The sequence below is a fragment of the Lepidochelys kempii genome, chromosome 3, assembly GCF_965140265.1.
Source record: "Lepidochelys kempii isolate rLepKem1 chromosome 3, rLepKem1.hap2, whole genome shotgun sequence".
In the NCBI taxonomy this organism is placed as follows: domain Eukaryota; kingdom Metazoa; phylum Chordata; order Testudines; family Cheloniidae; genus Lepidochelys; species Lepidochelys kempii.
Genome location: NC_133258.1, coordinates 157,615,222 through 157,639,847, shown reverse-complemented (window position 1 = coordinate 157,639,847; position 24,626 = coordinate 157,615,222). Strand labels below are relative to the sequence as shown.

The following is a 24,626-nucleotide window of genomic DNA, read 5'->3' as shown; positions in this document are numbered from 1 at the left end:
TTTTTGTACTGATGTAACTATACTGGACTGCAACAATTAAATCAGTACAAAAACTGTGCATAGACTCTTTGATATACTTAAATCAGTTGAACCCCCTATTGTAGATGTAGTTATACCAGTATAAAAATATTTAAATTTCAGTACATTTACTGAAATAAGCTATATCAATAAGCACTTTTCTATTGCTATTTCCACATTAGAGGTTGCAACTATTTCACTTTCTAACCAATATAGTTAAATTCTGTAGATAAGCCTTACATTTACCCCCCAGTCTGACCTGTGGTTCCAACAAGTCAGAGGGCAAAAGCAGGGGCCCAGGAAATAATCTGAGCATTACCAACGGATAGCCAATCCTGCAGAGCCCAGCAGTGCATCCAAGTCCCACCAAGGAGAAGTGAAGCAAGGGGATCCAGTAAAGCCCTGTAAAAGTACTTGTAAGGATAAGCTAAGCCCAGGAGACCAGCAGGTAATCTGAGTCACTCAGAGAGGAAGATGAGCCCAGCAGTGGCCACTTAATAATATTTTAAACATCTGCATGATCTAAGTGGCATTTCACTTTGAAATCTTAAGTGGACAGAACTCAGAAGAATACCACTCCCCCTTGGTCAAGTTTGATCCCTGTTGCTAATTATGCCTGCTTAGCTGCGTACAAAACTTGGGAAACTTTACGGACTGCCCTTAGTCTCGTGGACTATGGGATCTTTTGGGCATAAGTCCCCTTCTAAAAGGGTGACTATATCTTTCATCTCTGGGGCAACTGCTGTACCACCCTTTGGTACCAGCGATGATGGTTCCTGTAATTTATGAGCTTTCCTTGTGGCTTAACTTAACATTTTAGTGTTACTCGCAGTTCCAATACACATCGCATGAGGTCCACTAAAGAGGAGAGTATGAGAAGCCCAGCTTCTAAGTCTGTTTGGAGGACAGATATTTTCCCTTAGTTTTGGGACCTTGTTCCTCTGTTTTGCCTTATCAGCCTTGCAGCTATAGTATAAAAACATGCAAAGGAAGAAAAGTATGTGGCTCTGTTGGCCTTGACTGAGCCTGGGTGCTTCTCTGCTGCTGTGTACTCTCCTCTTTAGTGGAGGGCAGAGAGAGCCCAGCAGAGGTACTGAACTGGAGGACCCAGAGGGTTGAAGCCTTAATGCACAGGCAATCCTACAATGGAGAAGAGGGAAAGAGGAGGACTAGAAATTGAAATGGGATCATTACTGCCTGAAAATTGAATACAAATAAAATATATAAAGCAAACTGGTTGATTTGTTCCAAACTACTAACTTGTTCCACTGCTGAAGGGAGAACTTAAAGTGGTGGAAAGTGTGGTAGGTCTTACGGCCAGAGCCCCCAACAACAACACATGACCACCTCCAAACTCTACAGGGAAGAGGCACTATCATTTCTTACTGATTGTGGGAGAATTCTAGGATGCATATTTCATCACAACACAACAATCTGACCGTACATAAACATTATTCTTATATTAGTGATCTCAAGATTTAAACATGACATCCTTTTGGAAGAGCAATGTAAAAAATTCATTTAAGTTCACATTAAATACACGTATTGTTCTACCCTCAAATACAAGTGCACATGTGTAGTTTTACCATAAAAATCAATATTATACAGTTTTTCCTACAGTAATTATAGGTAATTTCAACAAAAAATCTCAGCAACTTTCAATTGATATTTTCTGTTTAAGAGTATTCTTTGAAAGAACATATTTAGATATCAAAATCAAGATAATATATAAAAAAACACTGCTACCATCATTCAGAGATAAGATTGTGGTATGGTGATGAAAATATGTCTCTCTTTATATTTGATAAGAGCATGTGTATTATGTAGACATTGGCCTATCTGGCAGCCTGATATTAGTACACTAAAGTCCTGATCCGAGCATGCAAGTAGTCCCACTGACATCAGTCAGTACCTCAGTACCTTGATGCAGTGGGAAAGACTGAGCACCTTGTGGTTAACCCTACTGTCAATTCAAAGAATATGGCTGATTGGTTCTGGCAGAGGACACATTCCGGTCTCTTTACCAGATGGAAGATAACACCACAACGTAACAGGGAAGTAGGGTGGAAAGGGGAAGCATATAAAAATATTCTAGGGTCAATCCTCACAAAATGACAAATTTAGGTTTAGATTTGTAGATTACCATATGCAACTCATTAGGATTACCACTTAGTACTATTCTGTAATTTCCCTTGTAGTTTTTAAAATCTCTCCTAAAACACTCACCTTGCCAAGCAAGCAAAATGCTTCATTTTTATAAATTAATTATGCACACTTTTTCTGTTCAAATGAAATTGGACCTGCCTTTCAGTGCAAGAAGTTTGCATTTTTGTAAAATATATCAACTCTCATAGGTCAATTTATTTAGAATTAGAAATGTCATTGAGAATAAAAGATTTATGGATTTCTTAATTAACAGAACAAGTTTAGGTAAATATAAACTCTGCACTAAAGTTTTGCAGTGGCACAATACCATCACAATACAGAAGCATTTTTTAAACTATACAAAATTCCAAAATTGAAAATAACGTTTACATTTTCTTTATACATGAACATATAAAAGACCTCATTTCATGAGGCATCCAAAAGAATCAAAACATCTCTACAGCTATCTCTGAAAATTCAAATCTGGAAACAATTTATTACACTGAAGCTTTACAAGACTATTAAACAAACAATCCAATAACCACTTTTTACAAGATTAACATTCCAGAATACACTTGGAGGCATTTTTAAAAAACAGTTCACAACACTGGTTATCTCATTTATTATCAAAATCTTTTTATTTATATATGTTGGGTATTGTTGAATAACCAGTTATCTAAATTGAAAGTTGTGCAAACAATAAAAAATGGAAAACCAATATGTTATCAGTCATTTGTATAAAATATCAATTACAGGACTTTTTGCCCTGTATGGAGGGAAAAAGCCATAGCAAATATGTTCCTAGGAATTTAGCAGTTATGTTTTTCTATTCCTTCATTAGACTCCTTATATAAGTTATGATAAATTAAACATTCCAAAAAGGTATTAACTGATTTATAGAGCAGCCAGTATCCAAGTGTACAATATCTATCTATTCACTCTCATCTATTTTCTGTCCATATTCTGCTGCTGTTTCATAAGGTCAGGAATATACATACTGCTTCACCACACTGTAGACTAAAGTCTGAGATGGTGACTCTCAGGTAATAGAACTGTAGCTTTCAAGAACAAAGGACTGCCATACAGCCACTGATTTGTACCATTTCCTCTTCATTGTCTTTAACACATCAATAAAGCAATCTGCATGAATTGGGCAAAATTTACCCAAACTTTTAAAAATAAAGTTGATATATTCTTAGTTGAAATTGCATGAAAGCATATTCATATACTTCCAGTTTAAAATAAAAACGGTAGTTACTAATAGAAGTTAGCTCTTAGCAAAACTACTGTATGTATATAACAAATGGAAAAATCTAATGTATGCAGGCCAGTAATGCTGGTTTCTTAAGAAGCAGTACAGTTTACTGAAAATGGCCTTTTTAGAGGTTTCTTCTCCCTTATCTCCCCGCAGTTAGGATATTTGGTGAAGCCTATGTTAAAGAAGAGGATTTCACAGAATTACATGCTGTACACTTGAAATAGACATCGCTTTCAGTCTCTGTTGGTGTTATTGGCTGCAAAGGCATGTAAATTTCCCATCTGGCTCAGGCCACTCTGAATATGTGCAACATGGATCTCAACATTATTCTGAAAACAACTAAAGAAAAGAAAGAACGGTTAAATCTCATATTTTAAGACTCAATTTATTAACTTATCACACCTGAACATGACTATAATGAACACTAATTGCCTTCAAGACGAGGTATGAACATAGGAAGTAGTAAAAGTTTAGAAGGGCCAACATGCCAGAGAGCAAGATCTCTTTATCAAATTCTGTTACTGTAAGAGAAAAGAGCAAAAAACATTATCTGGGCTACAGCCCTATGAAGCCAGTAGAAAGGTTCCTATACCTACATGCCAGTGTATAGGTTTTGCATGATTGAAGTTCACAGAAATATATGAATATCGTGGTCTCTGATGATTAAGTATAAAGAAGGAAAGCCTCAAATTACTTAAATCCACTGCAATGTGTGATTTGTAATTCTGCTTATAGTGAAGTTTAGTTAAGAGTGGAGTTTTTCCAAAGGGGAAAAAACTGCTATAATAAAGGATGCCACCACTGTACTATGTTCTATGCTTTGGATAATTTAGAATACATTTACTAGTTGGAAAAAAAACGATAATTTTTCTTTTAATATTTAAATTATGGCTGTTCATTAATCACAGTTAACTCACGCGATTAAGTCAAAAAATTAACTGTGATTAAAAAAATTAATCACGGTTAATTGCACTGTTAAACAATAGAATACCAACTGAAATTTATTAAATATTTTTGGATGTTTTTCTACATTTTCAAATATATTGATTTCTATTACAACACAGAATACAAAGTTTACAGTACTCACTTTATAGTATTATTTTGATTACAAATATTTTTGCACTGTAAAAATGATAAAAAGAAATAGTATTTTTCAATTCACCTCAGACAAGTACTGTAGTGCAATCTCTTTGTTGTGAAAGTGTAACTTACACATGCAGATTTTTGGTTACATAACTGCACTCAAAAACAAAACAATGTAAAACTTTAGAGGCTACAAGTCCACTCAGTCCTACTTCTTGTTCAGCCAATTGCTAAGACAAACAAGTTTGTTCACATTTACGGGAGATAATGTTGCCGGCTTCTTATTTACAATGTCACCTGAAAGTGAGAACAGGCATTTGCATGGCACTTTTGCAGGTATTATGCAGGCAAGGTATTTACGTGCCATATATGCTCAACATTTATACGCCCCTTCATGCTTCAGCCACCATTCCAGAGGACATGCTTCCATGCTGATGATGCTCGTTAAAAAAATAATGCCTTAATTAAATTTGTGACTGAACTCCTGTTTTACCCACATTCTGCCATATGTTTCATGTTAAAACAGTCTCGGATGATGACCCAGCAGATTTGACAAAACCCAAAGAAGGTACCAATGTGAGATTTCGAAGGATAGATATAGCAGTTGACCCAAGGTTTAAGAATCTGAAGTGCCTTCGAAAATCTGAGAGGGATGAGGTGTGGAGAATGCTTTTAAATGTCTTAAAAGAGCAACACTCCGCTACAGAAACTACAGAACCCGAACCACCAAAAAAGAAAATCAACCTTCTGCTGGTGGCATCTGACAGATGATGAAAATGAACATGTGTCAGTCCACTCTGCTTTGGATCGTTATCAAGCAGAACCTGCCATCAGTATGGATGCATATATTCTAGAATAGTGGTTGAAGCATGAAGGGACATATGCATCTTTAGCGCATCTTGCGATGCTGGCTACAATAGTGCCATGCAAACGCCTGTTCTCCCTTTCAGGTGACATTGTAAACAAGACGTGGGCAGCAGTATTTCCTGCAAATTGTAACCAAACTTGTTTGTCTGAGCGATTGGCTGAAGTAGGACTGAGTGGACTTGTAGGTTCTAAAGATTTACATGGTTTTATTTTAGAATGCAGTTATTCTTTGTACATAATTCAACATTTGTAAGTTCAACTTCCATGACAAAAAGAGATTGCACTACAGTACTTGTATTTGGTGAACTGAAATATACTATTTTTTTTGTTTTTTACAGTGCAAATATTTGTAATAAAAAATAAATGTAAAGTGAGCACTGAACACTTTGTATTCTGTGTTGTAATTGAAATCAATATATTTGAAAATGTAGAAAACATCCACAAATATTTAAATTGTATTCTATTATTAACAGTGCGATTAATGTTTTTACCGCCTGACAGCCCTAATTTAAATCTTCTTTAAAAACAATTACATACATCAATAACTACTTGTTCAAATTAAAGATACATTTTGAAAGACTGAATGGCAAAGGAGATTCTAGTCTATACTGGATTAATTTAAATATATATTTTAATATTCTTTTTATATCTACTGAAGTTAGGTAGCCTTTTTCAATAGGACTATTCCTATAAGAACTGCAGAATTAGACTCAATTATATAAATACATAAACATTTCAGCTCTGAAGTGTGTTAAGAATATGTAATCATGAAAGATGCATGTAGGAACAAAAATATGTATGTATCATTATTAAAAGTTAATACCTGATATTGGAAGAATCTATTGAATTCTTGATGTCATTTAATGAATCTGTTAGTGATTTAAATTCAAAGGAATTCAGGTCACCTCCTTCTGCTAGACACTAGAAGAAATTAAGAAACAAATTTAGAATTGACTCTACAATTCTACTACATAATTTTAATTTCTATTCAAATACATGTTTTGACTTACTTCAACACAGAAATTTGACTGATGTCTATGGGTTGCCAGGGCTTTAAAATGTTGTGTATTATGTGTGAGGAAACATTAGAAATTTTTAGTAAACAATTTACCTTAATCTGCAGTAATATTGCTGTAAGTCTAGAGATCAGATCCGTCAGGTTTTCATTTTCCACACAAAGATGTCCTGTTGTTGATGCATTTGCTTGTCTAACTATCTCCTGAGCTTCTTCTTCACATCGGCGCCTCAGATCTGTTGGCTGGTCTGAAGGCTGGAGGCCTTGGTCTGGAGCAAGCTACACAGATATAATTAGAAGTAAAGATTAAGGGTCTGATTCTACAGCTGGTGTGCGGGTGAACCGGTAGTCAACTTTAAAGGGAGTTTCATAAGTGAAGAGCCTGCAAAAATAACCAGGCCCTCATACTGTTAACCAAAACTGTCCATTGACATCAATGAGAGTTACTGATATTCGGAAAGAGAGAAGTGAAAGCATATATGGCCCCAGTTACTTAAAGTTTGGCATTTGTGTCTAAATGGTCCTTTTTTATATATGAAATTTCAGTTGACTTATTTATATGTTAAACACAATGCCAAATAAACTAAGAGGTTAGCAACATATTACCTCATAACAGTACTGTTGAACCTTATGCAAAACTTTGTTTAGGTCCTTATTCAGTTGTTCTAGATCTAGAACAATAGTTGCATATCTTCTCTGAAACTCAATGCTGATGGGCATAGAATAGGATTTCTGTGAAGAAGACAATAAAGCATATAAAGTTTATAAATCACAAACACTATACATCTTTATTTACTAAAGTTGCACTTTACTGTCTAGATGCTTCCCTTGGATGACTAGTATCACCTTTATTTTGTCCTTCTTGTGAAATTTTAAGTAGAGAGTTTATACACCAATCCTTTTCACCCAGATTTGTTCTGCTATTTCTCCAAAATACAAATGACTTAGCTCAGTGGTTTTCAACCTTTTTTCATTTGCGGACCCCTAAAAGAATTTCACATGGAGGTTTGGACCCCTTTGGAAATGTTAGGCATAGTCTGAAGATCCCCAGGGGTCTGCGGACCACAGGTTGAAAATCACTGTTCTATGGTAACAGTAACCTTTTGCGGACCTCCTAGACATGGTCTGCGGACCACAGGTTGAAAACCACTACTTAGCTAAATGAATTTAATTGGCTTATTCATTGCTTAGATAACTGTGGCAGATACAACTTTTTTTACAGTCCTCAAATAGGAATAATATACTGAAGACAAAAACCTCTAAAGAACACTAACTGTTCCCTTCAAAAAAATGAAACTCAAAATGTACAATTGTGTGTATTAGTAACCCCTGTTAAGGAACCCTCTGCATTTTGTCATTAGAAACTAGTATTATTGCCAGACACTAATGTACTAATTTAGGATCTGCTTTGAGTATGGTTAAACAGTTCCACTTACTAAATATTAAACTGGTCACTAACTTATAACATGGGCACAAAAGGATTCCCCTTTAACCAAAACCAAAAATGTCACTCTGTTTCACTTTAACCAAAAATTATTGTATCAACATTAGCTAATTGATAAAATCTTTAAAGAATTTAAATCTGTATATTATTTTGGTCATGTTCAAGACAGGCAAGTGTTTGAGAAAATATTTTTGATTAAATGAAATACATTTTAAAGGCAGAAACTGACTGAAGACAGGCTAAGAACATAACCCCCTGGAAAGATATCACCTCCTGTAGTTTTATCAGAATAGCCATGAGCATTCACAAAAGTTACTGTATAAGAGGCTTATTTACAAAGTAATGAATAAAAAGGAGATTCAAAATATCTCATATCCCTAACTAAGCTAAACAGACCTAAATATATCAAATTGAATATATATCCTTGTTCCCCTTCCCTCCTGTTGCTTCTTTGTTTGTCCCAATATTCTTTATTTTCCTTCTGACGCTTCTCATTTCTCCTTTCCTCATTAAGTTTAATTTGTGATTTAGTATTTAAGTTTTGTTCATATTTTAAGGCAGTCATCTTCTTGTAATGAGAGAAGGCTTTCTGTAATCCCAACCTGTTTGATAGTTTATTTTTGTATAAGTGTCATACTTAGACTTTTAGTTAAATTTTAAAAACAAACTTTTAAAAAGCGGCATATTTTTCAGCATTAGATTTAAAATCTGTGACAAACTTTATATGTAATTTATTTTAATCCCTTTTTTGCTATAGTTGCATAGATTTTAATGATTAAACTGTACAGCTGAAACAATTTTCTTTAAAAAAAATTAAGAGAAAGCACAGTTAATGCACAGGAGAGTGAAATAATAATGCCAGCATTGAAGAATGGGATGTGGGTATGGGGTAGGAGAAGGGGACGGTGGACATGGGAAAGGGGAAGCAGAGAATGGAGAGAAAGAGTGAGCATACATGCGCCCACAGGTGGCCACGGGGGGCAGAGAGAAGAAATATTTTATCCATATTAAAAACCTTAAATGCTTTGTGAAAAATTTTAAGCACTTAGGTCTGGGTCCCCAAAGGGACTTAGGCGTTACAATGCAGAGCACTGCAATGCTTAACTTTTAGGCACCTAGCTAATCATAGGGATGACGTTTTGATCACCAAAGCCTGAATTAGGTGTCTAGGCTCCCTACATAATGCAAGTGGAGTGATAGGTGGCCTAGAATGTGGTATATAAAAGCCAGCATGCTAGGTGGGGAGCTGCCTAAGCTAGCAAATGAGAGATGCTAATGAGAACGGTGTATCGTCAGCCCCTCTGCATACCTCATATGCTGGGCCTGATCCAGGAGGCATGCTCAGAGGCTGCTTAGATTTACACAAAACAGCTGAAGGAGGCCCTCCCATATAACCTATAGGGCAACATATAGGGTCTTCACCTAGAATGTAAGAGAGCACTAGTTCAAGTCCCCACTCTGCCCTCATGAGGAGAAGGGATCTGAACAGGGATCTGCCACCTCTCAGGCAAGTGCTCGAACCACTGGATTATAGATCCATTCTCACTTGCTCTCTGGCCCAGTTAATATCTAATTATTCAGCTAAGGTGAAACAACTTCAACAGGCAAGACTGAGATAGCCCCACATCAGGATATCCCATAGTCCAGTGGTTAGAACACTCCCTTGAGAGGCTGTAGATACTTGTTCAAATCCCTTTTCCATCAGGCAATGGGGTGACCTAAGCCAGTGGTATCTCATGTGAGTACCCTGACCACTAGGTTAAAGCTTAAATGGGAGCTGCTGCTCCTCTTCCAGATCATCATTTTGCGTGGAGTTAGGCAGCCTTTGTAAGCTCAGGAAGTTTTATTTAACGATAAACACATTTTGAAAATGTTGACCGTAGTGATTTGCATAAAGTCATACCCCAGGTGGGAACAGAACCCAAACCTGTACTTTAACCACAAGATAATCCATTCCTCACTGATTATTAGTACTACTGTCTCTGTTTGTATGAAGATTATTTTTTGATTATAGCAGATACCTATAAAACAGGATATCAAAACTCATTCAAGAACTGAAAAAATAACATGTTTTTACCAGCTTTTCCGCTTCTGTGTTCATCTCCCTTAACTGCTTGATGTGCTCCTTCTTAATCATAAGGATTTTTGATAACCTAGTCTATAGACAAAGAGGAAATTTTTTTTTTTTAGGACAAACATCTTTAAACAGTTTTAAAATGAATGATAAAATTATTGAAAAATATCAGACACTTTTTGCTAAAAGTGTAAAGATATTTCTCAGACTGACTACAAATTAAGATGTATAAATTAAAAATATTTTTTTTCCACAGAAATTATAAACAGTACTTTCAGGGAGCCTTACCTCTATGAAGCCAAAGCACAATGGTTGAAATTCCCTACACAAAGACTGAGTAAATAGGATTTGTGGACATATTTTGAGGATGAAGGGAACAGAATCCTTCCCTCCCTACAGCCTGAAGATATAATATAGGACTTTTGCACAGCAAGGCTGTGGATGTAATTATCGTGGGCTACAGTAGAGATCAGCTGTTTCACCATCGCCTTCCCCATAAGGTTTTCACCCTGTTGATGGACTCACTTGTCATGTCCCAGACTGGACACAAACCCATTGTGTGCACTCCTGCAACAACAGCTGAAACACAACATGGGTTTGCAGCAAACAAGAGGGCTCTGGAGGTTTTTCACTTCTTGGGCTCTTCCTTCAAAACAGAAGTGCTCTGTATCTGCTGCATTTGGGGTGTAATGTGCCCATAGAAAGGTCTGCTAGATTTTGTCCAACGTGAATCTAACTACTTGAAGTGTGGATGTCAGCTGGGACGGATGGGTGTAATCCTAGTGCCACTGCAGTCAACAGGAATTGAGCCATTGATTTCAGTAGGGTCAGAATTTCCTCCTGTATGATGACGGTACCTATACTGGAATTCAGTGCAGTTGGGAACAAGGTATACTAGAATTTTCACAGTGATATGTTATAATTGAAGACTAAATGAAAGTTAGTACGAAACAGTTTATTATAGAAACTAGCTACTTTCAGTTCCCAATCTTGTAGTCCTCTTCATGAAGGCAGAACTACCACTGAAATTAAGGAAAGGAACGCAGGAACAGGCTGAATTAGTGTATGTTTGTTTGAGTTAGCAATTTATACTTGAATTTGAGTTACTACAAAACAACTATAGGGACACCGAAGTATTTTTAGTGTTTAAATATTTTACTCTATATTGTTTGTAGTATCTTCTGAGAAGTTTGAAAAACATGCATTTTTTCCTACCAATTTTGTATTTTCCTATTTGTTTTACACATCCCTCCTCTCTTTCCCCCCTCACCATTTAAACTAGAATTTAGATTTATTTCCTCGTATTTAATTTACACTAGTGAGGAAAACGTGCACAGTTCTGGGAAAATACTGCATTAGTTAACATGCTCCCTCTACTGGACATGCAGGAGCACAGAAAAAAAAAGTCATTTCTGTCTACATTCTGTTTTTATTATATCTTAATTTTTAACTCATCCTCAAAAAAAGAAGGATACTGCTAATCATTTGGAAAACTAGATTCTAACACAGCTGACAAACTGGGACCCCATACAAAGGGAATCCCATCCATCGGTTTTGAACTAAAATGTAATATATTTTAAATTGAATCCAGTATCCCCAGAAACATTTAATCTTGTACGTGAGGATAAAATATTTTCATGATTTTTGTCAGTATTCCATTTAGCTTGGATGTAAATATTAATGTACAAGAGATGGTCAACTGATATAGCAAATTCCTTTTGGAGCTACCATTTCTCTAATATGCATAACTTTGTCTTAATAAAAGAGAAAGTTACTCACCCTGTGCAGTAACTAAAGTTCTTTGAGATGGTTGTCCCTGTGGGTGCTCCACTTTAGGTGTCTTGGCGCCCTGCGCTTACAATTGGAGATTTGTAGCAGCAATGCCGCGGTTCACTGTGCATGTGTGCCAGCCTTCTCTTGCTGCTCTGAGCGGCTACCTCGCATGCGCAGCCAACTGACCCCCAGTTCCTTCTCTACCCCAGAGGATCAGCGTGAAACTCCGAAGAAGAGGGGAGAAGGGTGCATAATGGAGCTCCCACAGGGACAACCATCTTGAAGAATCTGAGTTACTGCACAGGGTGAGTAACCTTCTCTTCTTCTTCTTCGAGGAGTGTCCCTGTGGGTGCTCCACTTTAGGTGACTATGGAGCAGTACCCCTTGGTGGAAGAAGGGGCTTCAGAGTATCTTTGTTGAGGGTAGATAGCACCGAGAGTCTGAATTGAGTGTCGGCAGAGGAATGTTGTTCCAGGGCATAGTGTTTGGTAAACGAGTGGGCCGAGGCTCAGGTAGCTGCCCTGCAAATGTCTACAATGGGTACATTATTGAGAAACCCTACTGACGTGGATAGCTCTCTGGTAGAGTGTGTACAAATCACAGCTAGAGTCGGGATGTTGCTCTGATGATAGCAGAGGTGGATATAGCCAGAAATCCACTTAGATAGTCTTTGTTTGGAGATGGCCTCACCCTTCAATCACTCTGTGACTGACAGAAAGAGACATGACGATTTTCTAAATGTCTTTGTTCTTTCTAGGTAGAAGGCCAGAGCTCTACAGACATCGAGTGTGTGAAGGGATGCCTCCCTGGCATTGGTGTGGAATTTTGGAAAAAAACATAAGTAAGTAAATGGGTTGGTTTAAATGAAATGAGGAGGCTACTTTAGGTATAAATTTAGGGGGGGCTCTTAGGATCACTTTATGGAATGTGGTATATGGTGGGTGTGCCATTAGGGCCCCTAGTTCCCCTACTCTTCTTGCTGAAGTGATCGCAATAAGAAAGGAGACCTTCATCGATAGATGTAGCAATGAGCAAGTCGCAAGGGGTTGCCCATGAGGGTACACAGCACGAGGTTAAGGTCCCATATAAGAGTAGGGTGTTTTAGGGGAGGGTAGATGTTGGTCATGCCCTTTAAGAATCGTTTAGTTGTTGAATGAGCAAAGATCATGGTTCCATCTACCTTATCATGTAGTGAGGTGATAGCTGCTAAGTGTATCTTTACGGAGCTATTGGAGAGGCCCGCCTTTTTAAGGCGTAATATATAGTCTAGGACTCTGGGTAGAGGGGCAGAATGAGGAAACATATGGTGAGCCTCGCACCAGATGCAGAAACATACCCACTTATGAGCACATATTTTGTGTGTGCTTGGTTTGCGACTATTCAAGAGAATGTCTTTAACCTCCTCAGAGTAATCCTGATCCAGCCCCGTTGGCCATGGAGTAACCAGGCCTTGAGGCAGAGAACCACTAGGTTGGGGTGAATGACATGGCCGGTGTCCTGTGTCAGGAGGTGAGGAAGTTTTGGAAGGGTTTGAGGAGGTTTCACTGCCATCTGTATTAGTTATGGGAACCACGTCTGTCTGGGCCATGTGGGTGCGATGAGTATGACCCTGGCCTTGTCCTGTCTGATTTTGTGTAAAACCCAGCTCAGTAGAGGAATCGGCGGGGTGGGGGTGGGGAACCACATGTACATTAGTGGTGCTTCCCATTCTGTGAGGAGGGCATTGCCCATTGAGTGGTGCCCGAGCCTTGCTCGGGAGCAATATTAAGGGCATTTTCTATTGTGAGCTGTCGCAAATAAATCTACAGTAGGGAACCCCCACTAGTTGAATATGGGGGTTTGGTTGAATATTCAAGGGTCGGGCAGTCCATCTCTCACTTGTGGGTTTGTGAGAAGTGTCTGCTCAGATGGTCTGCTGTGGTGTTCTGAAGTCCTGGAAGGTAAGCTGCAGAAATGTCTATCTTGTTGAAGATGAACCATTTCCATAGGTGTAGTGTCTCGATGCAGAGAGGGTATGATTGAGTTCCACCCTGTCTGTTTATATAAAACATGCAAGTTGTGTTGTCCACGGGGACTCTGATGGTATTGTTGCAGATAAGTGGAAGGAAGCGTTCACATGCTCTTCTAATGCTTGGAGCTCTAGAATGTTTATGTATAGGTTGGTTTCCGCTGCGGACCAGCGTCCCTGGATGGTGGTGTTGTCCAGATGGGCTCCCCATCCCATGAGGGAGGCATCTGTGGTGATTGTGATAGTGCGAGCTTTTTGTTGAAATGGGACCCCGAGCAGATGTTTTGCGGTTGCATCCAACGCTTGAGGGAGTCCTTCACTCTGCGGGGCATAGTGAGCCGTTTGTGGAGGGAATGCTTGTCTGGTATATAGCAGGTGCAGAGCCAGGCCTGTAGGCATCCCATATGCAGTCTGGCATGTTTGACTACATAAGTTGTAGCAGTCATATGCTTAAGGAGTTGTAGACAGGCCCTGGAGGATGTTTGGGGGCTGAGTTTGTTATCATCAGCCTGGTTAGGTTGAGGAATCGCTGTTGGGGTAATCTCACTTGTGCTGAGAGGCAGTCGAGATAGGCCCCTATAAACTCTAGTTGCTGGACAGGGACCAAGGTGGACTTTTGGACGTTTATTTGAAACCCAAGGTTGGTGAAGAGGGTTATAGTGGTTTGTGTAGCTTGTACTGCCATCTGCTGAGTTGGTGTTCTTATGAGGCAGTTGTCCAAGTATGGGAAGATCATTATCCCTAGCCCGTGGAGGTGAGCTGCAGCGACGGCTAGGACTTTGGAAAATACCCTTGGGACTGTCGATAAGCCGAAGGGTAGTACCTTGTATTGGTAATATTGATGGCCTAGTGTGAAGTGCAGAAATCATTTGTGTGCTGGAAGAATGCTGACAGGAAATTATGCGTCTTGTAGGTTGAGGGACAAGAGCCAATCTCCTTTCTCTAATGCCAGAATTATGGTTGCCAGGGTAACCATTTTGAAGGGCTGTGTCCTTATGAACTTCTTGAGTTTGCATAAGTCCAGAATGAGTCTCCAGCCACCATTCTTTTTCTGTGTGAGACAAAACCCTCTTCCCCTGTGTTGGAGAAGTACTATTTCCATGGCTCCTAGTTGCAGGAGATGGTTTATTTCCTGCTGCAACAGGGTCTCGTGAAATGGGGGCCTGAAGAGGGATGGAGAAGGTGGGTGGGTAGGGGGATAGAAATAAATGGGAGAGAGTATCCCTTTTGGACAATTTCCAGCACTCATTTGTCTGTAGTTCTTTGGGTATTTAATCTGCCCTGTTTTTTCTTGTGGTGGTTCTTGAGTCCTTTAAGGTATGTAGAGATGCATCTGTGCGTTCCGCAAATACTTTTTGTCCCTCAAAGGGCAAGTCCTCAACTGTGACTTGTACTTTCCTAGGAAATCCAGAAAGGTGGAGCCATGATGCTCGATTCATGACCAGTGCTGTTTTCCCCTTTGGTTTACTGCCGATATGACCAGTGAATTTGGAGCTGGGTAAGTAAATAAGAACTCAGCCCTTTCGCTGGTTACATAATATTTTCTGTCTCCATTTACAGGAGGGTGGGTCAGTGGCAGGTGTCTGCCATATTATCTTTGCAGGATCCATTATAGCAGTGTTGATGGGCAGAACTATCTTTGCTGATGGGGATGCCTGCAAGATGTCAGTAAGTTTGTGCTGGGTCTCTGGCAGCTCTGCTAAAGAGATGTCCAGGGATTCTGCAACAATTTTGAATAAGTCCTGGAAGGACTTAAATCATCTCTTATGGCGGGAGGCAGTGGCATAATTATTTTGTCCTGGGACAAGGACAAAATATGGGTGAGCGGCAATGTGTTGCCTTCAGGAGCTTCTTCTGGCTCTTCTCCCTCTTTCTCCTGGGCCTCCGATGGTGGTGGGTTCATGGGTGAAGGGGACCAGGTGGCCCTTGATGCTGGTGGGTTGTGGGGTTTAAGATTTTGGGCTCTGTAGATTGCCCGTGTGTCCCAGCCAATTGGGTGGCATAACAACGGGCGGTGGCATCCATGGCTGTGCCTGCCAGCTTTGCCCTTGCATAGGTGGCTGTTGGTGAGAGGGTCCCGGTTTTGGGGAGGGATGATGAGGGATATAAAGACCGGAATCATTCTCTTCATCCTCATTACTAGATAGTGCAGATCCACTAGGAGTGCCTATTCGGCTCGATCCTGGTCTGACTAGGGTACCATTGTTGCCAAAGAGGGGGTTCCTGGCGTGGTGGAGATTGCCAGGTCTGCCAGTCAGGTAAAGGGTTGCAGTACTGGGAAGCTCGGTGCCACAGATGGCAGCGTAGTGTGCTCTGACGGTGCAGAGGTCTTGTTAGGCCAGGGGTTCTCAAACTGGGGGTCGGGACCCCTCAGGGGTCATGAGGTTATTACTTGGGGGGTCACGAGCTGTCAGCCTCCACCCCAAACCCCACTTTGCCTCCAGCATATATAATGGTGTTAAATATATTAAAAAGTGTTTTTAGTTAAAAAAAGGGGCGGGGGGGAGGCGGGTTGCACACAGAGGCTTGCTATGTGAAAGGGGTCACCAGTACAATAGTTTGAGAACCACTGTGTTAGGCTGTGTATATGCAGCAGGTGGTGCCATTACACTAGCCGGTGCTGAGATGTTCTTCGGTACTATTGGCACCAAGCTAGGGAGCTTAGCTTTAGCTCGTGCACCGGAGTCAGAGCCTGGCCGTGTCAGTGCCTTGGGTCCTCGGGATGTCTCGGTACTGGACATTCCCGGTATCTCTCGGTCCGAGGTTCTTGGTACCGTTGGTACTGGAGAAGATTTCTTGCCAGGAGACCGCTTCTTTTTAGGAGGATCTCTCTGTGGTGGATGACTGCAACCGATGTTTGGTCACCTACTTAGGTGCAGCGTCCTTAGACACGGTTTGTATAGAGCCCTTGTCTGAGGCTGCTGCTGGAGACGATTGGCCAGAAGGAGTTCTGGACTCTGGATTGGAGGCTGGCCTGAGGGATTTCTCCATCATTAATAATTTTAGTTGGAGGTCCCTGGCTTTCAGTGTCCTGGCAGATAAATTCTTGCAGTGTGGACACTTCTGTGGTACATGGGTTTCCCCGAGACAGCGGATGAACTGAGCATGACCATCCGATACAGGAATTGATAGTGCGCAGGTCAGGCAACGTTTAAAGTCAGGGGAACCGGGCATGCCTGAGGAGGTCCAGGTCTATAGAAAATAGCCGTAGTTCAGTCACTGTCGGCAGAGACCCGCTGGTGGCAGAGGGAAGCAAACTAAAAAAATTTTTTTTTAAAGTGGGTAAATGATGGGAAAATGGAAGAAAACCAACAAATAAGGATAAATAAAGGTGGGAATATAAACAATTTACAAAATAGACAGGGGTGCTGCTCTTGCTCTGATTCAAGCCAAAGGAACTGGGGGTCGGTTGGCTGCGCATGCGAGGTAGCCACTCAGAGCAGCAGGAGATGGCTGACATGTGCGATCAACTGGGGCACTGTTACTACAAATCTCCGATTATAAGCGCAGGGCACCGAGATACCTAAAGTGGAGCACCCACAGGGACAATCTGTGAAGAAGAACTAGAAAGATCATTTAGATACCAAAAGAAGAAAGGTCAATGAACATATTGATTTGATAAAGTGGGACCTGTCAGTCTTCATTGATAAATTATGGTAAAAATCAGTCTTACAAGGCCTGATTTTGGACCAAATTTCTTTTAGAATACTAACTAAATTTTTGCTTACAATCAATTGAGGGTGCAAAATTACTGGTGCAGATCACGATGTCTTCACATCTAATCATCTCGTGACCAGAAATCAACTGTTAGACTTCTAAACATTATAATTAGTTCCCACAATTAATTACAGGCACAAAATTAGAGGCTGGGTGGAAACCCCTTTGAAGATATATAACCTGTTATATTTATTTTTTTCAAACTGAAATCTTTCAATGAATTTAATAGATGTTACCAAATAACTTGTCTTGAATACTTGTATAACCACTATGTAATAAATGCATAATGTTAACAGTGATACTTCATTTCTGTAAACACATTCCAATTTCTGATGCGTTAGATTTTGAATAATTAGGTAATCTAAATGATAGATATAACCACCATCAATGTGAAGCATAGTTCCATCAAGCTCCATATAGATATCTTGAGGAATCTGGTCTACAAACCACGTTAAAATATGCTGACCTTCCTTATGTACCCACCCATTGCCCTTTGGATGGAACTTGATAAAATCTCATGTGTCAGGATCTAGTATGTCAGTATTCTTCCAGACCAGTGCCACAGATTGTATACCTGATTTTCTCTACTAGTTGTGGTTTTCATGAAGGTAAAAGTTTTGAGTCACAGCATAAGATTCTCTAAAGGAGATCTCTAATTATCTGGTACTTTCTTTTGTCTTATCAAATCATGTATTAGTCATGACTCTCATGTCTGACTTTCCATATAAAGTGCAAATGAAACTTTTGATTGTTGTCATGTCTGAGGAAATTTCAGCTGTTTATAAGCCCTGAGCATGTTCTTAAAGCTTCTTTGGGCTTTTCTATGAACTGAAGAGGACACATTTTTCCTTTGCACATGCCTAAAGCATTGTAATTATAGCCTGAAAAAAGCAATAATTTCAGGTAGAAGAGCAAAGGGGAAATTCCATTTTTGCAGCAAGGCTGTAATAACTTCTCAGTCCAAGATCCAGCCATATAATGGTAATCAACCTTTAACATAACAATATTACAGTACCTAGACAATATGTTTCTGTTACTCTCACAACGGTGCTGGCCATCAGGTGAAAGAGATGATTCACTTACAATACAATCAGTGTTAGCTTTTTCACAGCAACACCTAAGCTCAGCAACACTGCTTGAAATGTCTTCAAATAAAAATAATTTATACTCAAGGCTTAAATATAATGTGTGGCCTTTAAGCAGAGCTTTTTTTTGCATCCTTCTCTCATTCCTTTATTAGAGACATGAATTGGGTAGCCCTGAAATGACCAGACAAGAGTCCACACTGAAAATCTTTGCTCTGATTTTGTTCAGGCATATTTTGGCAATTTTTGCTTGCTCAGTGTCCTTGAAAAATGCAGTCAGAAGCATCACAGGCAAGAAGCCCATGCTTTGTAAGCTCAGTTTACTTAATGTGAGTAGGTGAATATAACCAAATATAGGTTGAAATTTGAAAGTTTTCTGATTTAAAATACAGCATCAACATCACACAAATCAACTGTGATTGCGTAACTGAGATTTATTGGCTCTTCAGTTTCTTGGTCAGTTTGGTCTTATCAGTTTTGCAGATCATTCTCCCTACTATGTCTGACGAATCAGACTGAGAGGATAACTCTAGATCAAGTGTAGCAGTAGAAACAAATCTCATGCCTTGCAATTAATGAATCTTCATATATTAGTGCCTTATTTTTACTATAATTGTATTTAATGTAACGTCCTTGACCTTACTAAACACTATCTTACCCTACTTCTTACTATTTTTGGCCATTACATTTCCCTTAATCCAGTGGTTCTCAACAGAGGTCTGTGGCCCCCTGGGGGTCTGCAATCTCTTTCAAGGGGGCCACGGGGCTCTGTGGCTGAAACCTAGAGCCCGAGCCCCAGCGCCCCCACACAGGCTGAAGTCAGGAGTGGAGGCTGAAGCCCCAATCCGCAGAGCCAATCACGTAGCTGAAGCTGGGAGGTGTGGGACTGAAGCCCTGATCCCCGGCACCCACCGCGGGGTTGAAGCTGGGAGGCACCAGGCTGAAGCCCCAATCCCTGGTGCCCCCCACGGGGCTGAAGCCGGGAGGCATGGGGCTGAATCCCGGAGACCCGAGCCCTAGTGCTCCCTGTGGGGCAAAAGTCCTGAGCCCATGGGCAGAGTTGGGGACATGAAGGGCTTTGCCCCCTCCCCACACCAAACTGCAGTGCAAGCACAGGACATTTCTGGGGCAGCTCCACACCTCCCCCAGGTCAGAAGCAGGAAGCTGGGGCTGGGCAGTGAGTGCGGGGCAGCTGCTGCTCTGGCTGGCGCCATGGAGCAGGCAGCTGCAGCGTTCCCTTGTCTCCTGTTGGTACCCCGGGTTGAAGCTGCTCCTCAGCTTCCAGCCCCCTTTGCTCACACATCCAGTAAGAGCTGCCTGGGCTGGGGGACCTGGCCCTGTGGCTGGCAGAGCCCTCAGGGAACAAGAACTGCAGGGGAGCCCTCCTGGCACACAGCCTCTAGCTACCCCCCTCCCTGCACCCTTAGCTACCCAGTTTGCACACAGCCCCTAGCTATCCCCCTGCCTGCACCCTGAGCTTCTTTTCAAACCCTCCACCTTTGAGTTATAATTGTTGGTTTCCCGCCCCCGACAGACTGAGTGACCTGCTGAGGTTAGTCAGGGGGTGGAGGTGCCACTCCCTCCCTGGACTCACCGTGTGGAGCTGGCTTGAGCCCCACTGGCTTGAGCCCCGCTGGCTCCTGCTCTCCCAAAATAGACGTCAAACTACGCCTATGCCCAAGTCCCCTGCGCCTATGCCCAATGTCCCATCCCCGCTGGGCCCTGGCGTTTTTAATAGTGGCGGGGGGGGGAAGAGTGTCTCAGAAAGAGAAAGGTTGAGAACCCCTGCCTTTATCAGTTTTATTAAGCTCTCTGACAAGCAATATTTACTGCAAGTAATACGCACCATAAGTTGAATGGCCAAAACAGAAATATATTTTATATGAATTGAAGATAACTGATTAAAGAACTGAATTTTATGTAATCTTTAAGAACTTTGTCAGAACTTCCTTCAGTTCTTATTCGAGAATATCCTGTTTTGATTCGCTTTATGCTAGTTTTTGCAAAAATTATAATGGAATTTAACTTCTTTCATTATCAAGTTGACATTACTAATGATATTGTTTTGTCATCTAGAATAACAACTTGCTTAGATTAGTTTCTGTGCTTCCTGGATCTCGACTTCCCAGTATTACATTTTCACACTTCGCTGAACACATTCTCAGAATAAGCTAAACTATTATCTTCAAACACATAAAAGGAGGATAAAGATAGATTTGGAACACTAGAATTTATATCTTGAGGGATAGGAAGCGTTTGGTTTAGACATATCTTTTTCACCTCCCTTTGATTTTGGGAATGCAGAGCTGCCTCTCTTGTTCTCAAAGTAGGCAGGACATCCCACTAGTTGCCGTGGCTTACTGGATGGGATGTGTCGAATACTTTTTTAAAAAAAGGATATATCAGTACCATGCAATGTGAAAATTAAAATCTTAAAAAGCAGTAACTGACAAAACAGTACATACAAAGAAGTTCTACATATAGTGAAAAAAAACCCTCAACATGTCAAAACAAAGATTTTGACTAACAATTCATGACAAGTTCCTTTTTTATATTAGCAAGCCTCTTATGAATTAATATCTAGTGTGAGTTAACCACATAAGAGTTCAACACAATAGATGTAAAAAGGCCAATGCACATAAAATTAAAAGAAGAGCAGTTAACACTCACCACTTGGATAAGAAATTCTACTGGAAAACCACCTAGTGTTTCGCTATCTGAGCCTGAAATTTTGTTTTTCCAAGAGGATTGTCCTAATAAAGGATCACTGTCCTATACAAGAAAGAAAGTTGCATTTAACAACTTATTTCTAGAAAGATTTTTAAAAAACTTTTATCTTGTTAAATATCCTCAGGTAATTCATTTCAATAATATACTGAATTACTAGATTAATGTTTCATATCATATTGAATAATTAAGCAATGACACATTTTCTGGTACATATTACTTACTGTAATTGGAGACTGGAGAGAAGGTGTGTAGTGTAATCGAGGAGGGGTCATGAAAAATCTAGAAGGCCGTTGTTTTTGTCCAAAAGCAGTAATTGGCATAGTTTCATGAGGCTCATTGCTCTGTTGAGACAGAAAAATGAAGAAAAAACTATTCTAGGGTGACTTTAAAGAGACCAAAAGTTTTACACACCTCTTGAACATCAGAAACCCATGGATTTATATTTCAGACTAAAACATGTTAAGAGGGTTGGTAGGCTAGCATTAATGTAATACACTGCTTTAGAAAGATCAAGCTTAAGATACTCCCTTTCCTCAACCCTTTGCTTCCAGGCTACCATGGATGGAGAACATCACTTAAATAACCTTCTCCCCAATAAAAGGGGATATGTGGCATTGCATCAGGGAATGCAATAATATTTTGAAAGGATGCTCCACTTTCCTCATTGGAGCTGTCGTAGATCAACACTGATAACAAGCAGGAAGATGCTCAAGATTGCCAGAACAGAACCTGATCTGTTAAGTACCTACAGTTGCGTTTGACACTTTAGAGGATACAGAAGAAAACCTGGCCGCTGCTCTAACTCATAAGGCAGGAGAATTCCTTTAATTGCAGGTAAACCAGCCAGGTAAGGTAAGATAATCCCCGAATTAAGTTTCAGTCCAAGGCACTTTTATTGTGACAAAAGGATCTGAAACAAGAGCGAAACAACTCATAACACTTGGTGCCAGTCATCAGAGGCATTTCCAGTTTTCAGCAAGTTAGGAGAGGACAGGACACAGCCTTCCCACTGGGTAGCCTTTCCTGAATACCCTCCAGGACATCTGCCAGTACCCCATGGAAGAACTCCCTTTGAGGTTTTATTGTAACCATGGGCGATGGGTGAAACCCCCATTCGGGCAGGCTAGCCCAGGCCCCACCCCTTACCCGCTGGAGCCCAGAGGCCCACCCTCTCCCTGTGGCTGGAGGTGCCCCAGCTGAACTGCCCCGACCCACGGCTTAACCCCAGGGCCTGCCCAAGCAGTGGCCCGAGTCCCAAGCTCCAGGAAGATGGGGGTGAGGAGGGACGCAGTGGGCAGCCTTGTTGGGGAGGGAAGTGGAGGGACGTGGTGGGCTGCAGGGGGTTTTGCAGGGGTGTTGGGTGGAGGAGGGATGTGGTGAGTTGGGGGGGGGAAGGTCTCATGGGGGAGAAAGGACTCACCAGGCAGTGGGGGCCTCAAGGAAGAGGTGGAGCAGGGAGGGGAAGAGGCAGAGCCCAGGTGGGGCCACCACAGCCCAGGCATCCGGCAGTGGGGTTCATGGCGGCTGCATCAGGGGATGCTTAGCCTCCCCCATGCCTAGTATACCCGCCGCTCATTATTGTAACCCTTATATTGCTTCATACTGAGCTTAGGATAACCCATAGTTCCCAAATGTGATCACCTGATTCATGGTCACATGACTACAGTATGTTCAGACCCTTCCTGGAATGCCTGGTCTTTTAAAGGACCTAAGGACTGTAACAGGTACACTGGGATGCAAGCATCTGCCCCAAGGCCCAGTGCCCTATTACAATGGGGTAAGAGGAAGTTTAAAGGAAAAACTGTTGACCTTCCATGCAGGTCAAGGTTATAGCCTTTCCACACAACTGTCTCAACCTGAAGGTTTGTGCACATCTCCCTGGGCAAGGACAGCCATAAGACAGACAGCAGGGAAATGGGGAACCTGAAATTATATTAAAGATCAAATTCTCCCCTCAAATATATATGTGCAACTCTCAATAAAGATATTAAAATATCAAGTATTTATTTACAGAAGGATACTTTTATGGCCATTTTCTATGTGTTTGATTTGTCTTTTTTCTGCTTTATGGCCAATAGCATCTGGATTTTATTCCTGTACCATCTTTTGCTTAATTTATATATACACATTGGTATATTTTGGAAAAAATCATTTTACATTCCAGCTAGTTTCACAAATGGATAAATAATACTTACAAGAACTTCATAATCTGGGACTGTATGTGTTCCAAGCCCTGCCCTGTCAAAAGTTACTCTGTAAGTAGCATTAAGTGTGTCTACAGCATCTATCTGTCCAGTGAACAGTCCATCATGTACACCACGCAACCGTGCTAAGAAAGGAAACACAAATATCAAAAATACTTATTTGAGGAAGATAGATGTTAAGAAGTCTTTTTCAAGCACTATATACAGAATACCTCAGATGGCATATTCATTATAACACATACACATTAACGAAAAACACTGTAAACTCAGAAAAATAATTCTATGTAACAGAAATACTGTCAAGCTTTAATCATAATTTATCTTTACAGGTCAAATGTAATATTTAAAAAAACACAATCATCACCACAGGAATCAATTTGAAAAGAAATTTTGCTTCATAACCAGTACCATCTACTACTCTGATTTTATGGAAAATTTTTTGTAGGTATCATGGCAAAGGAGAGTTTTGAAGAGGGATCTGAAGGTAGATAATGAAGTAGCTTTGTAGATGTTTATGCAAACGCCTCCCAAGGGTGTTATATGGGTGCTTGTGTGCCTGTTCTTCAACAAGAGTCAGTGTTTGGACAACGACACCTAGTAAAGGATTGTTTAAGATTTAATGTTTAAAGGCCAGATTAGGGACTGCAGAGATATATGTATTTAAACTGTTGTCTTTTCAGGATTTGATGAACTGTCTGGATTTTTAATAAATTAGATCACTTACAACTGACATAGTAGTAGTAATACAATTATTAGTTATTTGATGTTTAAATCTTCAAAGCATGCTACTTCTTTAGAAACATTAACTAATCCTCATAACTTCCCGCAGTGAATTAAGAAAGGTAAAAACATAAAATCTTCACTCAAAAAATGAAATAATTAACTTATCTGAGCTATACGTTAGTGTGCAGTATTTACTGATATATTTGCAAAAATATTTGTTTTTAAAATTACCTGTAACTTTTGTTCCTATAACAAGTGGTAATGGAATTTCATCTGGAAGATCCTTAAATTGTGAAATATCTGCAACTTTCCGTTGTTGTAAAAGTCGGATTTTCTGCCGTTTCTGTTTTAATGCTGACCTCTCCTCCTCAAAGAATGCAGAAGAACATCTATAATACACAATAAGGGAAAACCATATATTTATCGATTCCAAGGCCAGATGGGACCATTGTGATCATCTAGTCTGACCTTCCTGTATAATA

General features: G+C 40.4%; 1 protein-coding gene across 3 annotated transcripts in view; it reads right to left on the bottom strand.

Annotated features, from left to right (window-relative positions):
- Positions 1 to 2,359: 2,359 nt before the first annotated feature.
- Positions 2,360 to 24,626, bottom strand: part of LIN9 (lin-9 DREAM MuvB core complex component) — a 55,388-nt gene continuing 33,121 nt past the window's right edge. For 2 of the 3 annotated variants that reach the window (XM_073338699.1, XM_073338701.1), the window contains 9 exons: positions 24,376 to 24,533; positions 23,413 to 23,546; positions 21,439 to 21,558; positions 21,158 to 21,259; positions 9,908 to 9,988; positions 6,993 to 7,118; positions 6,483 to 6,665; positions 6,195 to 6,292; positions 2,360 to 3,760 (listed from right to left, as the gene is read on the bottom strand). In XM_073338699.1, coding sequence (XP_073194800.1) covers positions 3,655 to 3,760; positions 6,195 to 6,292; positions 6,483 to 6,665; positions 6,993 to 7,118; positions 9,908 to 9,988; positions 21,158 to 21,259; positions 21,439 to 21,558; positions 23,413 to 23,546; positions 24,376 to 24,533 — 1,108 coding nt within the window. In that variant the 3' untranslated portion in view covers positions 2,360 to 3,654. The remainder of the gene's footprint in view (positions 3,761 to 6,194; positions 6,293 to 6,482; positions 6,666 to 6,992; positions 7,119 to 9,907; positions 9,989 to 21,157; positions 21,260 to 21,438; positions 21,559 to 23,412; positions 23,547 to 24,375; positions 24,534 to 24,626) is intronic. The other variant, XM_073338700.1, reaches the window with a different exon arrangement.